General features: G+C 42.1%; 1 protein-coding gene across 6 annotated transcripts in view; it reads right to left on the reverse strand.

Moving 5' to 3' along the window:
* The window catches only part of TCF3 (transcription factor 3), a 137623-nt gene that overhangs the window by 16573 nt on the left and 100460 nt on the right, over positions 1 to 20590 (reverse strand). For 5 of the 6 annotated variants that reach the window (XM_040322629.1, XM_040322631.1, XM_040322630.1 and 2 more), the window contains one exon: positions 7127 to 7264. In XM_040322629.1, coding sequence (XP_040178563.1) covers positions 7128 to 7264 — 137 coding nt within the window. In that variant the 3' untranslated portion in view covers position 7127. Of the gene's footprint in view, positions 1 to 7126; positions 7265 to 16241; positions 16475 to 20590 lie in introns of all 6 variants that reach the window. The other variant, XM_040322627.1, reaches the window with a different exon arrangement.

The raw sequence follows: 20590 nt of genomic DNA on the forward strand, positions 1-20590 counted from the left end.
CCCCCCTCCGGTGTCACATTTGACACCTTTCAGGGGGGAGGGGGGTGCAGACACCTGTCTAAAGACAGGTATTTGCACCCACTTCCGGCCACACGATACGGGCGAAAGACGGGCATTCCGTCACATCCCGTCTGTCGCCCGTTGTGTGCTGGGAACACTCGGCTCCCAGCACACAGCGTGTGAGCCAATCGGCGGGCGCAGCGCGACTCGCGCATGCGCCGTAGGGAACCGGGCAGTGAAGCCGCAGCGCTTCACTTCCTGGTTCCCTCAGCGTGGATGGCGGGGGGAGCAGCAGAGTGACGAGCGATCGCTCGTGCTCTGCTGCGATCGGCGCTGGACTCCAGGACAGGTAAGTGTCCTAATATTAAAAGTCAGCAGCTGCAGTATTTGTAGCTGCTGACTTTTAATATTTTGTTCCCATGGCACATCCGCTTTAAAGGGCAAATCCACCAAGGCCTTTTTTGAGGACTGGTCAGCCGACCAGCATTTCAGCCACACAAGGCGGCGCAGAACCACTGTGTAGACGGAAGCCCTGGAAAGCAAAGGTATCGAATCCATGGCCGCCTCGCAGAGAAACTTTTGACCCTGAACAACTTCAGCCAGGTCCCTAGAGGACTCGGAAGCACGGGTAGCAAAGCTTTTAGGAACAGTAAAAACTTTTTGCGGTGTATCCCATTCCTTATACAACATATTGTCCAAATAAGGAACACAGGGGAATACTTTAGCGGTACGCGGTGTTCTGCGGAATCCAAAAGGGACCGACACCGCCGGTGACTCCGCCACATCCTCTAATTTTATAGTCGTACGCACCACAGTAATAAGAGCTCCAACAAATTCCTTGTCAGCCGACTCCGCAGCAGAGTCATCCTCGCTGTCCATGTGGGTTAAGCCCGCATCCTCTGACATGACAGAACCAGAAGCAGCAATAGCATTGTCAGATTCTGCGTCAGATATGTCCCCAGAAGCAGGTTCAGGGGGGGGGCGCTTTTTACCCCCCAACCGAGCACTGGCTGCTTCAAACCTGGTGAGAAAGGACTCCAGGACAGCAGACACCGCCTCAACAGATGTGGAAGGGGCGTTAAGGGTTAACTCCGGCATCGTGAGGAATGAGGGGCCTGATTCAGGCTCCATAGTGTAGCTGCCGTGTCACCCCCACTACCAAGGGCAGGAAAAAAGTCCCCCACAGGTCACCTCCCGGCCGCTAGAAAAACAGTATGGGGTCCCTGGGACTCACCACCCCCCTTGGTACAGCGCGGTCTGTGAAGGACAAGTGTGTGCTGAGAGGAAGCTGCAGCGCTGCGTCCCTCAGAGGATTCGCGGTCTTTTTTCCCCTCGCCAAAACGGCCACCAGAGGCCGAACTAGAGCTGAAAACATCGCTGGCCACAAGAAAATGGCTGCCGAACAATGCAATCGCGGCTCCGGCAAAATGGCCGCCGTGGCGCAGATTTAAAAAGACAGTGTACCCAAACTGTCAGCACACAAAATACAGCACACAGAAAAACGTCCAGAATGTCCACCACAGTACCCTGCAGTGACACAAAACAGTCCCCGCCATACCATGGACCAGTGAAAATGAGCCCCAGAGAAAACCCCCTCCCATACAGCCGTCACCCAAAGGGGGAAGGAGGGAGAGGAATAAGGGAGAGAGGAAAGCAGGGAAAAACCCTCAGTCGACCTCCCAAGGGAAAATTCCAGCCAGACCACTTACCTGAGTAAGGGGCCACTACTTACCCGTCCTGCAACTACCCAGCTGGAGGTATCCCAGACAGAACCAACGTCCGCGAACGGCATGGCTGTAGGCCAGACACACTGACAAAGCCATAAAAGACCGGTCATATGCGTGCCCTAGAACCGAAGTTCCCCGACACACGCTCGAAGACCGAACCTGGGGGGACTACAAGGGTCGAGGACCCAGCCTGTCACCCAGTCGGCTGTTGATAGAAAAATCGCAGGATTCAAAAATGCAGGAACAAAATAATAATAAAAAGCAAGAAAAATCGCAAGAAAAATCGCAAGAAAACTCCTAGGTCCAGGAATCCAGAGAGCCTGACTCTCCTGTCGGTTAGGCAGAAAACAAACCGAGGCTGCTAGAGCAGGGTGTGGGTTATGCCTGGGGGAGCCACGCCCCCTGGGAGGAGCAGCATGAAGGAAAGTTTTTAACACCTTAAGTGCTGTAGAATTCTGCCTAAATCTCCTGGTAGGAAGAAGCATAACCCTAAGGTCAATGAAGGCTGTGTCCGTCTATGAACGAAAGAGAAAAATATTTGTTTTACTCAGTTTAGGCCGATACGTATTCTACCTATTTTTGGTAAAAAAAAAAAAAAAAAAATCGGTGGCAGAACCCTCACTCCAAACAGTGATTCCTAGGATCGAGACTTCCATGGAAATTTTTTCTTTTTCTATAGTAAAATTATATGAAAAACCGAACCCTACCCTGGTTGAAGCCATACTTGAGGAATTTGGGGAAATAACCTTGCCTTTTTTTCCTGGAGGACAGGGACACACTAGATAAGCCCTTAACGTGCCAAGAGATGGCCCTTAACATGCCAAGAGATGGAAAATGCAATCTACTCCTTACCCAACAACAAATCCCCATGTCTGGATGGACTACCCAGGGAATGGTCTAAAACCCACATGACTCTACTGGTGCCCAGGCTAACTCAACCCTTTGCAGAGTGCCTGGAAACCGGGAGGTTGCCAGACAGCATGTACCAGGCACACACTGTACTGCTACCCAAACCAGGAAAGGACCCACTTTGTTGTTCATCCTATAGGCCCATATCATTACTGAATTACGACCTTAAGATAGTAACCAAGGTGCTAGCCAATAGGATTATGCAGGTGTTAACGTCCCCGTTGTCAATATAGACCAGAACGGCTTTATGCCTTGCATGTCTACAAACATAAATCTTAAACAAGTCTACAGCTCCCAACCAAGGAGAGCTCCTCTCCGGTCCTGGTAGACCTCGACATACAGAAGGCCTTTGACACAGTTGGATGGTAATATTTGATGGATTCAAGGGTTTCAGCTTTGACCCCAACCCTCCAGAAATGGATTGTTTACCCAAAAGTCCCTTATGGCCTATATTAAATTGAACGGCAAACTTTCGCACTCCTTAATTAGGAGGGGGACAAGGCAGGGGTGGCCTCTCTCCCCTGCACCGTTTGCCTTGGTGATGGAGCCTTTGGCGAAGGCCCTGCGGAAGTCGAGAACTTAATCCTCTTTTTGCAAGACCCATCACTTTCCACGGAGCTCCAGATTCTGAATCCCTTCACAAATTTCTGGCATCCACACCAACTGGAGCAAGTCACTCATTCTTCCCATAGATCCAGGGGTGAAGCAGCTGAGTAATCCCAATTTACCTCTGCAATGGGCAAGTACCATTAGATACCTAGGGATCAACTTCCACACGTACTACTTGGCAGCAATGCTCACTCATGCCCACAATAGGTTGGTCTCGAACGATACCACTGCATCAGTAGTCCTAGAAGTGGCACATGTGGGATATTATGAGGCTCTTCGTAATGCCCTTTATAGGGAGATGGGAGGGATTCTCCGATACTTTTAACATGGGCTATGAAAGCAGCCATCAGGGCTTGGCACACGTTGGTAATAAAACCTAACCTAGAGAAAGCCATATAGTCCCTTAGTACACCACTCTGGTGTAATCCCAGGCGGAGGGAATTTTACTCTCTACAAGACCCCAGACTTTGGGTCGGCAGGGGCATTAAATAATACTTGAAGGATATTTGCGATGGTTCTGGGTTGTTCACATTTGAGAGATTAAAAAACTATCTCCAACTTCTGAATTTTCTCTTCTTCAGGTTCCTGCAGCTCAGTCATGACTCACAATTAAAAAAATCAGTCCAGCTCCGAATGGAGCATGACGATCTCAAAACTCTGCTAAACGATGCTGAACTCTCAAAGCCATAATCTCAAATATACCGAGCACTGATGCCATCCATTAATGTTGGATCGGATGAGCTGCATGATCTGTGGTGGGCGGAGGAGCTGGACATTGAAAACTGAAGACATGTGGTATTCCCCGCTTTAGCCACTAGTAACTAGGGACAAGTTAATCCAATTCAAAATCCTGCACAGATTATACTATACGCCCCAACGCCCTCACCGCACATACCAAACCTCATTAGCCGCTTGCTGGAGGTGCTCTGGTACCCCTGCAGGCTTCCTACATATATTCTGGGATTGCTCACAGGTTGAAGATTATTGGAGGGAGGCAACTCAATTTATCCATGGGTTAACTACCATACCTATTCCTCTGACAATCAGTGTCTGTCCCCTTGGCCTTGTGAAACAATTGGCGTTGGCTTAAGCAGCCCACACTCTAATAAGTATCCTATTTTACGCAAGGAAAGCCATATTACCAAGACGAAAGTCAGCCAATCCCCCTACCCTGTCATCATGGAACAAAATTATACAAATGACCCTCTATAAAAAGCAGCATATTTGTCCCGTGGATGCCCCCCCCCCCCAAAAAAAATCTGCAACTTGTGGGTCGACTCGGTCTACGACAGATGATCAGCCCATGGGTGATTGCCCTGGTTGGATACCCTCAATTACCTGTGATTGCCAAGGACCATGCCCCAGACAAGCGAGTGTGGCATTAGTCCAGAGGTCAAGTTATCACAATTAATCCTAATTATTCTTGTACCGTTCGGCTCAGACAGATGAGAGGGACGAGAAGTCCTATGGGAAAATATATCTCCTACCATCTGAAACATGGGTACCGACAATGTGGTTTTGGTTCTTTAGTTATAGTTGGATATGTTTAGTTTTAAGATACACGGTGAGTTATACGCTGTTATGCACATATGTGCACCAATTGGCTGGGGTATGCCCCAATGGCCCAGTTTTGTACCTTCCTAGTGAGCCCAATTAGTTTGTGTGAAAGTTATAAAGTCTACAAAACTAGGGTTTATACATTTGAAAATTGATCAATTCTGATAGCTCATCTGACATCTTATTGCTTGAGGCCCTAAAATGCCAGGACAGTACAAAATAACTCTTTTTTAGAAAGTAAACAGTTCAAGGGATTTAGTAAGAGACACGGTGTGTTTAAATCTCCCCCCCCCCCCCTCTTCACACATTGTCATCAGTGCAGTACAGCATCATTTGACCGATCTAGCAGTTCAGGATTGGGTTACAGTTTAAAAAATATATCGTTTTAAGATTCCCCCCCCCCCCCAAGTAATGTTTTGTTACATCCTGTCAACAGAGCAGTTCAGTGTCATCCTAGTGACAATGTACTACCATCGGGGGGGTTGGGCGGATACAGGGATTTTTATTTTTTTAACCAAACCAAAACAGTTTTAACTGTCATGAATGGCTCATTCATGACAGCTTGTGATCTGTGATTGACTACAGCCAATTGCATGGTACAAGGTACTATGCAATAGCTGTGGACCAATCAACACCACAATGTAAGCAAAACAGTCACGGGAGTGATTGAGTTCTGAATGTTAAAATAAAAGAGAATAAAGTAAATATCAACCTGCACAATCTCATGAAATAAAGTGGTGGAAACAAATTTTGAATTATTATTAGCTGCTATCACTAACAAGTGTTCTCACTTCACCTAAAAAGTTGCAAATAATCAATTAGACAGTGCTGCTCTGTAAAAAAAAAAAAAAAAAAAAATTGTAACTAAAAATGGTGATTGTGGCAAACCTAGCCACTTCTGGAACACTGGACGTTACATGTCAAAGGGTTGTCTGTATTATATGCTATGTATTCTGCTGGGTCTTATGTGGGCATGGCAATTCGTATGCTAGCAGCCGTAAGCCACTAGCATTCAAGTACTTCGTTTTATGTTGCCCAATCGGTGTTCGGCAATTTTAAACCAAACTCTTAAAACACATAACCCCCAGACCCCAGCTATCAACCGACTGTTCCCTCGTGCAGCAATGCCTGATGGGAGAATTATCCAAAATATTAAGTTCCCCATGTGGTCCTCACTGTATTACCCCTGCTAAATCTGTTTGGCTGTTTGGAAACCCCTTGCATGGGGAATTATATAAATATGGAAGCCTGTGAATAAAAAGTCAGTTGACTCCCAGAGCTGCGTTTCGTCCGGTTACTGGGGGGGGGGGGGATTTGGGACATTGCCTTACTTTTCAGCGCTGACTGTGGATTTACCCTGGTTACCAGCGGAGATCGTGGATTTTAATATTGTACTCCGCTACAGTGATCAATAAACATATATTGCTGAAAGTTCATATATTAGTATATGTGACTGATTGAATGGAATTAAAATCAATACATCATCAACAGTGCAAAAATCCAAAATGCTTGTGCTTTTCAGAGGCGAGCAGCCTGTGAGAAAGGTGGAGGAAGGCACAAGCATTTTGGGTTTTTGCACCATCGATGTATTGATTTTTTTGTACACTTATTGATGTTTCTTTATAGTGCATTACTGTCTATTGATTAGTTAAAATAAAAGGAGACAATTCTTTCCATATTACTGATGAAGAGCATTTTTAATCCCACTAAAGTCTTTTTTTTCCCCTGCTAGTGACCAAAAGCATCAGGTATTGTCACACTGATCAATGATGGTATTCCCTTTTTCCTTGACGGATGTCAGAATCGGCGAAAAAAAAAAAAAAGGACTCTTAACAGTTTTGTCAGAAAATAAAGACTGTCTTCAGATTCAGAACAAACGATGCAGTTTTCCACTTCACTGTTCATATGTGGAATGCTATTATGGGACAATTGGATCCAGCTTGTGGCACCTTGGATAAGCACTTATGAATGGTCAACAGAATCTGGCAAGTGTGCTTTAATAAAGGGTGTGGCAAAAACACACCTTTTAAACATTTTATAAAGAAATTACTTATTTTTAAACTGGAGTGTCATTGGACTCGCACCATCATGTTTTTGCCACCCCCCCTAACCACCTGTATAAAAAATGCCTAATAAACCTTTGTTTTGTTTATATGTGCACTGAATTATTGTTCAGTACATGAAAAAGGTTATTTCAATTTAAATTGCATTTAAAGCAGTATATCAAATTGTGTCTTGTAATGATAGATATATATCTATATAAAAAAGTCCAAAAAGAAAACTATAAATATGTATAAAGAAACATGTACAAAAATCATACTCACTTCACATGTGTCCCACTGAATTATGAGAGTCCCCAAGACCTGAAAGTCCTCCAGCAAGGCTAATTTGTGGGTCCACACCTGATACTTTTTCCTCTTCACGCCTTTTCAGACAGGCTGCCTTTGGATTTAGGTTCCGTTCTATGGAACAAGATAGATTATATTAAAAAGGTACTATTCTTCTAGAACCACAATCATAACAAACAGCCAAAGAAACTAGAAATCAGCTTTCATGTGAAATCTTTAACCACTTAAGGACCAGCCCATGTACATATACGTCCACAATATGGCACGTACAGGCACATGGGCGTATGGGTACGTCCTCGCCTATTAGCGGGTGGGGGGTCCGATCGGGACCCCCCCCGCTACATGCGGAGGTCGGGTCCGCTCGGGGAGCGATCCGGGACCACGGCGCGGCTATTTGTTTATAGCCGCTCCGTCGCGATCGCTCCCCGGAGCTGAAGAACGAGGAGAGCCGTGTGTAAACACGGCTTCCCCGTCCTTCACTATGGCGGCGCATCGATCGCGTCATTCCCTTTATAGGGAAGACACGATCGATGACGTCATTCCTACAGCCACACCCCCAAACAGTTGTAAACACATACTAGGTGCACCCTAACTCCTACAGCGCCGCCTGTGGTTAACTCCCAAACTGCAACTGTCATTTTCACAATAAAGAATGCAATTTAAATGCATTTTTTGCTGTGAAAATGACAATGGTCCCAAAAATGTGTCAAAATTGTCCGAAGTGTCCGCCATAATGTCGCAGTCACGAAAAAAATTGCTGATCGCCGCCATTAGTAGTAAAAAAATTAAAAAAAATAAAAATGCAATAAAACTATCCCCTATTTTGTAAACACTATAAATTTTGCGCAAACCAATCGATAAACGCTTATTGCGATTTTTTTTACTAAAAATAGGTAGAAGAATACGTATCGGCCTAAACTGAGGAAAAAAAATGTTTTTATATATGTTTTTGGGGGATATTTATTACAGCAAAAAGTAAAAAATATTGCTTTTTTTTCAAAATTGTTGCTCTATTTTTGTTTATAGCGCAAAAACTAAAAACCGCAGATGTGATCAAATACCACCAAAAGAAAGCTCTATTTGTGGGGAAAAAAGGACGCCAATTTTGTTTGGGAGCCACGTCGCACGACCGCGCAATTGTCTGTTAAAGCGACGCAGTCCCGAACTGTAAAAACCCCTTGGGTCTTTAGGCTGCATATTGGTCCGGGGCTTAAGTGGTTACTCTGAATTTTGTCACAGTAAACAGGGGGCTAAAAGCAAAAAAAAAAAAAAAAAAAAAAAAGGGTTTCTAAATCAACTTTGACAAATGACTACACAAGCCAGATGTAATCCACCGAATTCATTACCTCTTCTACATCCTTGTTAAAATGATAAAAAAAAAAAAACACTGCCTTACAAGCATTTGTCAGATTTAAGCAGCAAATTCAACTGGCAAAATATGACAATGTAACAGACACACACACTTAGGTCAGTAATAATTAGTCAGTTGGGTACCAAGATGAAAGAAAATCAGCAGTAGAATGTTTTATAGAATGAAAAAAGCAACAAAAAAAGTATGGACAGAAAAAGCAATGCTTTGCAAGACATAAGTGATAGAAGATTAACCAGACCATCAAATCTAAAATACAAGTTAGCTGCTATAAAGGAGACTTTAAACAAAATTTTGTAAATACATTGGAATGTGCTTGAGGTGGCCCACATGTACCAGAGTACGAGTATAGTATGTATATAAACTACACAAATACCGATTTTGGTTCTGTTTAGGAAATTGCAATCAGACTTTTCCTAGCATGCAATGGCCCCTGCAAATATATCAGCAGCACACCTTGTATTTTAGTATTAATTGGCCCCGGAGTTTAAAAGGTTACTGGTGGAAGAATGAAAAAAAGAAATAAAGGTAAAATACTTGGACTATTGGTAGGATAAGTGAATGTGAAAGCCAAGCAATGTGATTTTGTGGGATGGTTTATACTCTGGATTACAGAATATCAATAATATTAACCGAGGACCTGACCACAGCACCATAGTGGGGAAAAATAAATAAATACAGAACATAAAGCTTGATACCTCGTTAATGCTCTCCCAAACCCCTGTACTGGTAAGTGAGGGAGCCCAGGTTTGCATATTTCAACTGCCTGTAGCTCTGGATGCACAAATTCATTTTAACATGTAGCTTTCAATGAATGTATAGCCAAATAGTTTTTGTTTTGGATACAACGAAGAGCAGTTCAAACGTTGTATCCAAAACAAAAGCCATTTGGCTATACATTCATTGCTGTGTGTCCCCACTGCATAGATTCACCTTTTGCTCTTGAGAACTGTGTTACAGAAAGTGATGAAAAATGTAAAATTTTACAGTCGTCACTGAAAGTGAGCAAATCCTTCAAAGGGGGAACACATGTTTAAGTGACAACTGTCTGACCGACAGGGGGGGGGGGGGTTTACCCTCAAATTTGTATAGATTTCCTCTCACTTCCTGTTGAGTCTTGTCCCAATATGAAACCAATATAAGCTATACACAGAGTTTAGGGTAAATTCTGCTTAGGATTTTTTTTCTTATTGTTCTTGACAAGTTTACTGTAATGCTGCTATATATATATATATATATATATATATATATATATATAGTTGCGAATTCTATAGCTCTACTTTTCATTGAACCATATTTAGTACAATTTTTTTTTTTTTAAGTCTAACAATGAATAAGCTGACACCACTGCCCTCACATCAGAATCCTCTTTGGAGTGCAAAATAAAGTAGTTTGTACTTACTGTAAAATCTTTATCTTGAGTCCTTCGAAGGACACTGGGATGTACAAGTTCTTGGACATTTGGGTTATATGCTGCCGCTTACAGGAGGTTTAAAAAATAAATAAAGTACAAAAATCTTATTTTCTTTGTTGCCTATTGAATGACAGAGGAATGCAGAAATTCTTAGGCATCGGGAAAGTCCAAAAGCGGTCCAGCAGGAGTTGTCCGCAACAACCAGGTGAGCCAAGGCTTCAACCTAAACCAGTGGAAGTGGAGTTCCCTACAAGACAGGGGAACTGTTAATGACCCAGGGGAGGTCACAGTGTTTACTGGTATATGGCGATTCTGGTCCAAATCTGCGCATCAGAACAATCCTATAAGCCAAAGCAACGGCCGCCAAACATTTAACTACCTGAACAGGGAGCACATACTAACAAAAATTTGTCAAGGGAAACACTGGTAGGATTTCCAGTTTTAAAATAGATCCTTAAGGAAATAACTGGACAACAGGCCCCCCCCCCCCCCCCAAGGGAGGACCAGCTGGTCCAGGGATGATAAAAGATCCAAGCCTCACACTTCAAACTCAAGAGGGCAAAAAGTTTCAACTACCAAATTAGATAGTGGAAAGCTAACCACCCACTGGTGCAGAAACACCACAAGACAGAAGGGCAAATGGAACAGTCCACAAGGACAGTAGGCGGATGGCGTTACTAGAAGCTGACAGAGCAAAAGAAAGTTTTGCCTGCATACCCGAGACCTGGTAGTCCTCCTCTGGCCCCCTCCAACTCAGTGAAGAGTCAACAGCTGTGAAAGGGAGGAACTTTAAATAAAAATGCTAAGAATACAGGTGAAGGGAAGAAATATTTCAAGGCACTAGTTGGAGGGCCTCAAAACGACACCAAGCCTTTTAGTGAATAATTTCATCCTACCAAGCAGGAAAAAGCACACCCAGGTGCACAAACCTTTGATGCCAGAATGGAGAGAATTGCCCCAAATGAAAAATGGAGCCTCCAAAGAGAACCCGGATGTTGAGAACATCATCCTCAACAAAGTAACAAAAAGACCAAGGTACTCGCCCTATCACTGGGCAAACTCACAAAGCTTTCTTAGTGGTGAAGTGTTTACAGTGCCAAGCTGTTATAAACCAAAGAAAATCTGTGCTAGAACAATATACCTAATGACAAAAAACCTACCCAGACAGCAGCTGTACAAATATCTGATATACAAAAATCTGAACATGGCTATAAATACAAAAGTGCACAAAATATGAAAAAAAAGTGTGCAATATACTACACAAAAAGCATGCAAATTTTAAAGTGGTTGTAAACCTCAGTCACGGAATCAGATCAAAGCACATATCCGTAGTATCTCTCTCCAAAGCTTGAAAGTGCGGCTAGGGTGCTCTGTTATCAGCATGAGGAACTGACTTTTCCCAACACATGAGATAAAGGTCGGGGGGGGGGGAGAGCGCAGCACACAGCTTGTTTATTCAGAACACAGTTCTTCTGTTGTGTGGAGGGGAGTGTGCATGCCTTTCCTCCAATCAGCTCTCTCACACTCTTACTGCAGCCTCTCTGCTGCCTCCTTTGTGCTGACAAATGAAGAAAAGGTTTTTAACACTCATCTGCCCTCTTGAAGGGGTGTAGGGAAGAGAAGACTGCAAATAAAAAGTAAAACCTATGTAGGAGGATGCGTTTTATCTCAGTGTACGATCTGAGACTGTTCACTTCACTGGGTATATGTGAGGGTTTACATCAGGGGTGACCAACCTTTTGAAGAGCAAGGGCCACTTAAGCAACTTGGTAACCAGTCGCGGGCCACAATGAGCAGAGCGGGTGGATGACAGGTCATGGCTACTCTATAGGCCCTCTGATGCACCCAGATGGAAGGGGACAAATTCCCTTTTGTTTGGATTGGAGGTAGGCGGCGTAAACGGACATCTGTCGCTATAGAGGTGAATTGAGGGTCCCATTTGGTCAGGCTGATCGTGTGAAAAGGGCGCAAGACTGCTTTCACACTGATGTGCTGTGGTTTACCCACACTGCGGGTGAAGCGTAGTTCACCTGTGTCTATCCTACGGGTTAGCTGAACCTTGCCATAGACTTCGCTTGGGGCAAAAGCTGGCGCTGTGGAGGACGCATCAGCTTATGGGGCTCTGCTCCGCAGCTGCGTTCTTCCTCTACCACCAGCTTCATTCACAACACTGATGCAGCGGTATGGCGGGTCGGCAACCTGCGATCTGGGCTTGCCAACCCACCAGTCCAGAGCAGGAGGTCGCGGGCCACATCAGAGGGCTCCGCGGGCCACTGGTTGGCCACCCCAGGTTTACATCCACGTTAACATACAGTGGGGATCGAAAGTTTGGGCACCCCAGGTAAAATTTTGTATTAATGTGCATGACAAAGCCAAGGAAAGATAGAAAAATCTCCAAAAGGCATCAAATTACAGATTAGACATTCTTAGAATATGTCAAAAAAAGTTAGATTTTATTTCCATCATTTACACTTTCAAAATTACAGAAAACAAAAAAATGCCTTCTGCAAAAGTTTGGGCACCCTGCAGAATTTATAGCATGCACTGCCCCCTTTGCAAAGCTGAGACCTGCCAGTGTCATGGATTGTTCTCAATCATCGTCTGGGAAGACCAAGTGATGTCAATCTCAAAGGTTTTAAATGCCCAGACTCATCTGACCTTGCCCCAACAATCAGCACCATGGGTTCTTCTACGCATTTGTCTAGAAAACTGAAAATAGTTGACGCTCACAAAGCTGGAGAAGGCTATAAGAAGGTAGCAAAGCGTTTTCAGATGTCAATATCCTCTGTTCGGAATGTAATTAAGAAATGGCAATCATCAGGAACAGTGGAAGTTAAAGCAAGATCTGGAAGACCAAGAAAAATATCAGACAGAACAGCTCGCAGGATTGTGAGAAAAGCAATTCAAAACCCACGTTTGACTGTACGATCCCTCCAGAAAGATCTGGCAGACACTGGAGTTGTGGTACACTATTCCACTATAAAGAGATACTTGTACAAATATGGTCTTCATGGAAGAGTCATCAGAAGAAAACCTGTTCTACGTCCTCACCACAAAAATCAGCGTTTGAACTTTGCAAATGAACATATAGACAAGCCTGATGCATTTTGGAAACAAGTTCTGTGGACCGATGAGGTTAAAATAGAACTTTTTGGCCGGAATGAGCAAAGGTACGTTTGGAGAAGAAAGGGCACAGAATTTAATGAAAAGAACCTCTGTCCAACTGTTAAGCATGGGGTGGATCAATCATGCTTTGGGGTTGTATTGCAGCCAGTGGCACAGGGAACATTTCACGAGTAGAAGGAAAAATTGATTCAATAAAATGTCAGCAAATTTTGGATGGTAACTTGATGCCATCTGTGAAAAAGTTAAAGTTAAAGAGAGGAGGGCTTCTACAAATGGATAATGATCCTAAACACACCTCAAAATCCACAGGGGATTACATCAAGAGGCGTAAACTGAAGGTTTTGCCATGGCCTTCACAATCTCCTGACCTCAACATAATTGAAAATCTATGGATAGACCTTAAAAGAGCAGTGTAGGACAGACAGCCCAGAAACCTCTAAGAACTGGAAGACTTTTGTAAGGAAGAATTGGCAAAGATACCTCAAAGAATTGAGACTCTTGGCTGGCTACAAAAAGCGTTTACAACCTGCGATACTTGCCAAAGGGGGCAGTACAAGATATTAACTCTGCAGGGTGCCCAAACTTTTGCAGACACCATTTTTTTGTTTTCTGTAATTTTGAAAGTGTAAATGATGGAAATAAAATCTAACTTTTTTGACATATTATAAGTATGTCTAATCTGTAATTTGATGCCTTTTGGAGATTTTTCCATCTTTCCTTGGCTTCGTTATGCATATTAATAATAATTTTTACCTGGGGTGCCCAAACTTTCGATCCCCACTCTACATGCAATAAATTCCCCTATGTGCACAAATCCATAAATGCAAATACATTCAATAATTAAATTCTCTTTCTCTCTCCATATAAAAATTAGACTTTCAAATGTGCCAATCTAGTCCTCATTTATAATCAGCCCAGGTAATGTGTTCCTGTGTCCACATTTGATTTACTATCCTCACCCCAATGGTAATGCACTCACCTTTCAATGTGAAAACTTAAACCAATGGGGTGGTCAGACAAGGTTTTCTGTATGATAATCTTCCAATTTATCTAAATTTCCAAGAGGCAAAATTTTGTTTTTCCATACTCTCAACATACCACACTCAAAATTGTCATACAAGTGGGGAATGCAGAAATGTATTGCCACGTGACAAACTCATTTGGAGATTTTAAAAAATGTGGAGTATATTTAAATGCATATCGTTTAGTGGAGGGTTTATGTCTGGAACCAATAGAGCAACAGGGACCACCTGTACATTCCACCTCAAGTTCAGACTCCCACATACTCTGGTACAGGGGGGGGGGGGGCTTGGAGTGGAGAGACATGTGGCCAAAAGTTAAACAAGGACAGGTTTCCTAGTACCCCACTGGCTCTTAAATGGCAGGGGGAAGTTACCCTGACTGCTAGGGAAGATGCCACTGCTTTAGAGAGGATTTAAGCTAGTCAGTATCACTTGCCGGTGATCAATATTTACCAGCACTATACCATTTTTGAGGCTCCTATACCACCTGGAAACATGCAGGAACAGGGCTATTTGAGAAAATTCTGGATATCAGAGCCTAGAAAACCGACTTTCAACTTATTTTGCCTCTGGGTGAGCTATGTACATTACAAAAACAACTGTCACTGTCCCTACCTATGACTGATAGCCCTTTCCAGGGCTCCTTGCTGTGACTAACGCATGTCAAAAAACACACAGAATATCCAAGCTCAACTTGATTATGTACATTGCATGGATTTTAATAAATTTTTGCAGATTCCTACCTTTTGTTATCCTGAAGAAATATGTTTGTCTTTCCATGTGCAATGCAAATCTAATGGGAGTTTCATAATTATAAGTCAACTGCTGCACTTGCAGGTTTCTAGTGAGGAAAATTGCAGGGTCTGCATCCCTGTAATGCAATTTCAATTTGGGAGCATCTCATAAAAATAAAAACATTTTGTTGCAGGTGAATCCCCAAATCTGACTTGTATTTTCGTGTAGACATTTGGGAAAACCAGTACGCCAATCACACAAGCAGGAACAGACATTTTTTGGAGGGCGTTCTGTACACCATCTGTGTACAGAACACCTTCAGCCTGCCATATTGCATTTTACAGAAAATTACATCTGCAAATTGAAAAGAACGGGTCATTTTTAATTGCAATATTACAATACACATTTGTATACGCTATATAAGTGGAGTTTAAGGAAGGTTGCCTAGGTGTCCCAAATTTGGGATGCCAAAAGAAAACACTAGGGCATAAAGTCCAGTCCACAGTCAACAGGTGCCTTTGGAAGATACAGAGGGGGTTAGGACCGTGGTAAGGGAGGGAGCAGTGGACACTGTTCCCAGAAGACCAATACAAAAGGCCAGAGGGAATACCGAGTTTAAGCATTATCCGAGGATACAGAATTTCCCTCAGGAGGAGAGCAAATACCTTTGAAGGTAATGAAAAGGAAAAATATCAATGGTCTAACAGTATCTTGAGTGAAGGAAAAAAAAAAAATATATAATGAAAACTAGCAAAAATATAGCTAGACATTCTCAGCAGAGGTGGCTTGTTTGATTGCTTTTGGCACTGCTCAAAGTAGAGGTGAAAGTATATACCGGTGTCCCAGAACATGGGGTGCAGACTTGTCCCAATACCAGGGGGTTAGTAAATGTAAAGAGGAAAGGATTGCCGCTAGTCCCGACCAGCCCAGGTGAATGAACCATAAAGAGCGGCCTCAGCCTACATGCCTCCACCGAAACACACCCTGGTGCATTTTGCCCCACCTACCGGGGGTTCAATGATAGGAGGCGGGGTGAAATGAGACTGGGTTATATGGAGAAATGGGGGCAGGCCTTCAATTTCTCTATTTGCCAGTGTCCAAAGCACCTGTAGGCTGCAGCATATAACCCAAAATGTAAGAATTTCTACATTCCTGTGTCCCACAATGAAAAAAATAATGATTTTTTATTTTTTAAACTGGTGTAAAGACCTGCATCTGATGCTAGTTTTTCAATTATAAGATGTGTTTTGAAATAAGTAGAATACGTTTTAGTAGGACAGGTAGTAAAGTATGGTTCTTTACTGTAATTCAGCAACGATGAAAGATGGGTCAAGTGGAAAAGTGACTAGGTTAAATGGATTCAGAATAAGAAAGAAAGAAAAATTAGCTGGGAGTATAGAAGTTGTGGATTTTAGTGGAGGATACCTCGCACTTGCTGCTCCAGGGTCATAATGACCTGCACGGCCTGTTGTAGGATGATGAGCTTGGTCTGGGCTTTGTCTGCTTTTAAATGCATCTGCACCATGCGGCCCAACTCCTTGAAAGCCTCATTGATATCACGGACACGCACTCTCTCTCGCGCGTTGTTTGACATCCTCCTCTCACGATCTCGATTGTCCTTGTCCTCCACGGGGGATTCATCCTTAATGCTTCCTCCGCTGTTGGACCCCAGGAAAGTGAATGGTTAAAGGGGGGAGGGGTTAGCTCAGGGCCCCAATAAACCTTTCATTACCAGGGGTGCCAAATGACACACACACACACACACACACACACACACACACACACACACACACACACCCAGGCAGGCAGGCAGTTGATATTCTTTCTATATGCAGGCAAGAAAACTAAGGGTTTCCAATTCAATTATTAAAGTCGTCCCTGCCTATATAAAATAATGTATACATGTCTTTTGGGTCTCAAACATACACTTCTACTACAGTGGACTTTAGGGACTATAGTAAAGATTATATCATTATAAAATCAGTCAATTAAAAAGAGTTCAGAGATCTACTATATCAAAGAAAAGGGCAAGTTGTAGGGGAAAAACAAAAAGGGGCTTGTATTGTAAGAAATTAGGAAGGCAAGCCATTTTACAAAACAGTTGAAGTTTAGCACATAGACTTTAATTCTATTTGTCTACATTGATTCGTGCTTGCAATAAATATTAACCAATGTATTGCCAATCTGCAACTTGAACATTGTGCAAATATACAGTGTTAAAGTTTACTTTTGTAAGGACACACTAGTCCATGGATATTTCTGTGGCTCAATCTCTAAATATTTCTCCACCTAAAAATTTGTGAAGAACACTTTCTTGTGAAAGCCATGTCCCAGGTTACAATTTTTTTTTTTAAATAGATTTTTAATTGCAGAAGGACTTCCGTTTTGCCTGAATATAAATAGAACCCAATACCTCTGCCTTTGAACATACTTTTTTCTATATAAAATGTGAGAATTTTAGGCCTAATCTAGACATTTTAGAAAATAGCATTTCTGAACCATTTATATAGCTGCAAACTACCTACCATTCTGCAATGCATCATGTAAAAAAAATTAAAAAATTTAAAACCTAAATTTTACCAGTAGCTTTCCAATATGGCCAAGAAGCATTTGTATACATTCTTATTTTAAAAAGGCTCTGGGGAAACTATATTGTTGAGAGCCATCCAACTAATAGTTTGCTACTAAGTGCAAGCCAGAATAGATGCACAATACTGCAATAAAAAAATATTCAAGGACTGAAAAGTTTTGATTAAGGTTGCTGGAAATTGCAGAATGTAATAAAACATTCCCAAACACATTAGGCATTTGGAAAATGGTCACATCCCTTTCACAGGGTCAAAAACACAAAGGTAGGTATTCTGTAGTTAAATGAATTCAAACATGTACAGCTCCTTTGTGGAGTGGGTGATATTGGTGGGGGGGGGGGGGGGATTTTTAATTAAGGCCTTGTGTAATTAAAGTGCAAGCCTTCATTAATTTTCTTTCATTCCCCAAACTAAGACATTTCTAGACAGAGAGTAGGAGGGCACCAGTTGTTAAGAAACAAGGTGAGACAATAAAGGAGTCCATGTATAAAAAGTTTGCTGAATGAATGGGACACAGGTCCAGAAACAAATGTCCATATTTTGTTATCCATCTTGCACGATCAAAAGCTCCATCTAGTGGCCAAATTTGTATTTTTTTCTGAATGGGGTCTTTTAAAAACAAATGCCACATTTCGGCCACTAGATGGCAGTTACAATCAAACAACACTGAATACAGCTAATTTTCGTTGGAGCTGAGCTGATGTGTCACATTCGTTAAAGTGATACTTCAAAACACAGTTTAATGTACATTGTCCCTTCCATTTCTGTAGGTTGACAATGGAACTGTAATTTTAATAGAAAGAAAAAAAACACACAACATCCAAGTACCTTTTTCCTAATCGATATACAGATGTCACATGTTCCAGCCCTTTCCCAGCCTGTCTGGAGGGAAACATGCAGGAGGAGCTTCTAGCCCTCTGCTGCTGGTCACATGTTCATAAAAAAAGCCTTTGGAATACAGAGTAAAATTAAATATCAATATTAAATGGTCATAAAAATATAGATTTTTACATCAAATAAATTTGCAATAACCTGGTGTGAATTTCTGCCAGTCACATCTACAATCTATATGCAATATCTCACCTCCATTGTGTTTAGCTTGTGAGTGGACACAGAGGGAGGGAGTGGGCTGTCATTTACCACTGTGTATACACTCACATCTCTATAGTCACATGGGCTGCTCAGATGTGATGGGTAGGAAATGCTTAGCATATAAACTCACTAAAAACGGAGCATGTGCAGAGTTGTCACCGCAGCTGCAAAATCCCTAGCTGAATTGGGGACATGAACAGAACGTGGACATAGAAAGCAGCAGGATCAACCAGGTTTTTTTTTTTAGAATACAGTGAACGAATATCATAGTGACTGAGTATGAACAGCATGTATGAGAATTTAACGTCACTTTAAGCAAACTTTTTATACATAGACATCTAAATGTCCGATTGTATTGGGCAAGACAGTTATTCAACAGTACACAGAGTTCCTGCAAGCTGGAGAAGTTTAAGACTTTAGGTAAATAGCTGCTGGTTTAGAAGATGCAAATCTGACATTTCAGAGCAACACCACAACAATTTAAAACCGCAAAATGTTTCTAAAAAACTAAGCAGCCAGTATATAATGCTTGTATCTTTTTCCCCCCGATGGGAAAGTCCTGTGTAAAGGAACTTTACTCCGATATGGATACTGGTCAGTTTCTAGAGCGGTAGTGTCTTTTCTTTGGCAAAAAGGATAGAAGTCAAAATATAAAGCAAGCGGCAGGGAATATAGTGAATCACTGTAGGAGAAACTAAATGCTTCTGTCACTGTCCAAAGTAATTTTATATGAAGGATTTCAATCTAGTTTTAATTTAACGTACACTCACACACACACAAACACACACCATCCCAACAAAAAGTTTAGCATTACGATGAGGATTCTCAGTCTGAAAAATTCAAAAATATTTTTAACTAATATGATTAATCTAATATAAATCAGATTTTGTTCTCCATATTAGAATGAACCATGGAGTAACAAAAAGTAGCTTTGTGATTACAAGAGAAGAGGTTTGCCTTGTATGCCTATCCCTGTCAAGTATGAACATTTAGAAATTATCCTTAATAATTAAAATATATATTCTGAGCAAAAAAAGGCCAATTACGTCAAAGTACACCTAAAACTATACTGCATACACTTGAGTACAGAGAGCTGGTGCAGCATGTATCAGAAGCACTACCAGATCCACAGGTCCCTCAGCTGCCACTTTAAATGAGCAGCAAGTGCAAAGCCAATTGGGCAGTGTGTGGGAGGGGGAGAGGAGGCAAGGACTGGAGGAGGTAGGGTTTGGAGAACTGTCTGTGGAAAAGAAAAGATGGTAGCATGGGGAGTAAGAAGATGACACAGAAAAGGAAATATGAAGAAGCCTTGTAAAGACACATGTAAAAGAACCGATGCAAGAAGAGCAAAGCACAGAACTGAACCCACTACATTTTATATGGGCAGTTGGAACAGCAGAGGTGATATCCATAAACCTCACCAATGATATTTAGATATGGATGAAAGGGTTTGCACAGAAATGGATGCATTATTTTGAGAATGAGTAGATTTAGCATGCACAGCCAGTTACAAACACGTGTTAAAACATCTACTTTTTACACACTCACGCTACCTTAAAGAAGAGCCTTATCCAAAACTATTCATTTTGCTTCAAGTGGAACACATCAGAAGGCCAATGTGTAAAATTATACTTACCCATGTAACCCCTATATATGGGGCTCAGCTCTGTCTTTAGTGACTTTGCTCCCTTACTGCTCACACTGCTGACAGAGTTTATGGCGGGAAAGTACTCTGCTCGATCCTCACATCAGAGTTGTAAGAGGTCAGTATAAATAATTTTCATCCATCTAAGGGTCTGTATGGTCAGGTATAAATTTTTGGGTAAGATATTTCAGGTAGCCTAGCCATGATAAACTCTTCTCTGACAATAACATTTACTGAATCATCATATCAGAGCTGCAAAAGGTTAGTATAACCCATTTACATACACCTAAGGATTTGTACTGTATTGGGTATAAAAGTATTGGATTAGGGATTTTAGGTAGCCTTGATAAACTTCCCTCTTACAATAAAATTTGTAAACTTTAAATGACATCTCTCTCATACGCTAAAGGCAAACCTGCTGCCTCAAATAGCAAATAGGAGAAAGCCAA

Source organism: Rana temporaria, chromosome 1 (genome assembly GCF_905171775.1).
Source record: "Rana temporaria chromosome 1, aRanTem1.1, whole genome shotgun sequence".
Lineage (NCBI taxonomy): Eukaryota > Metazoa > Chordata > Amphibia > Anura > Ranidae > Rana > Rana temporaria.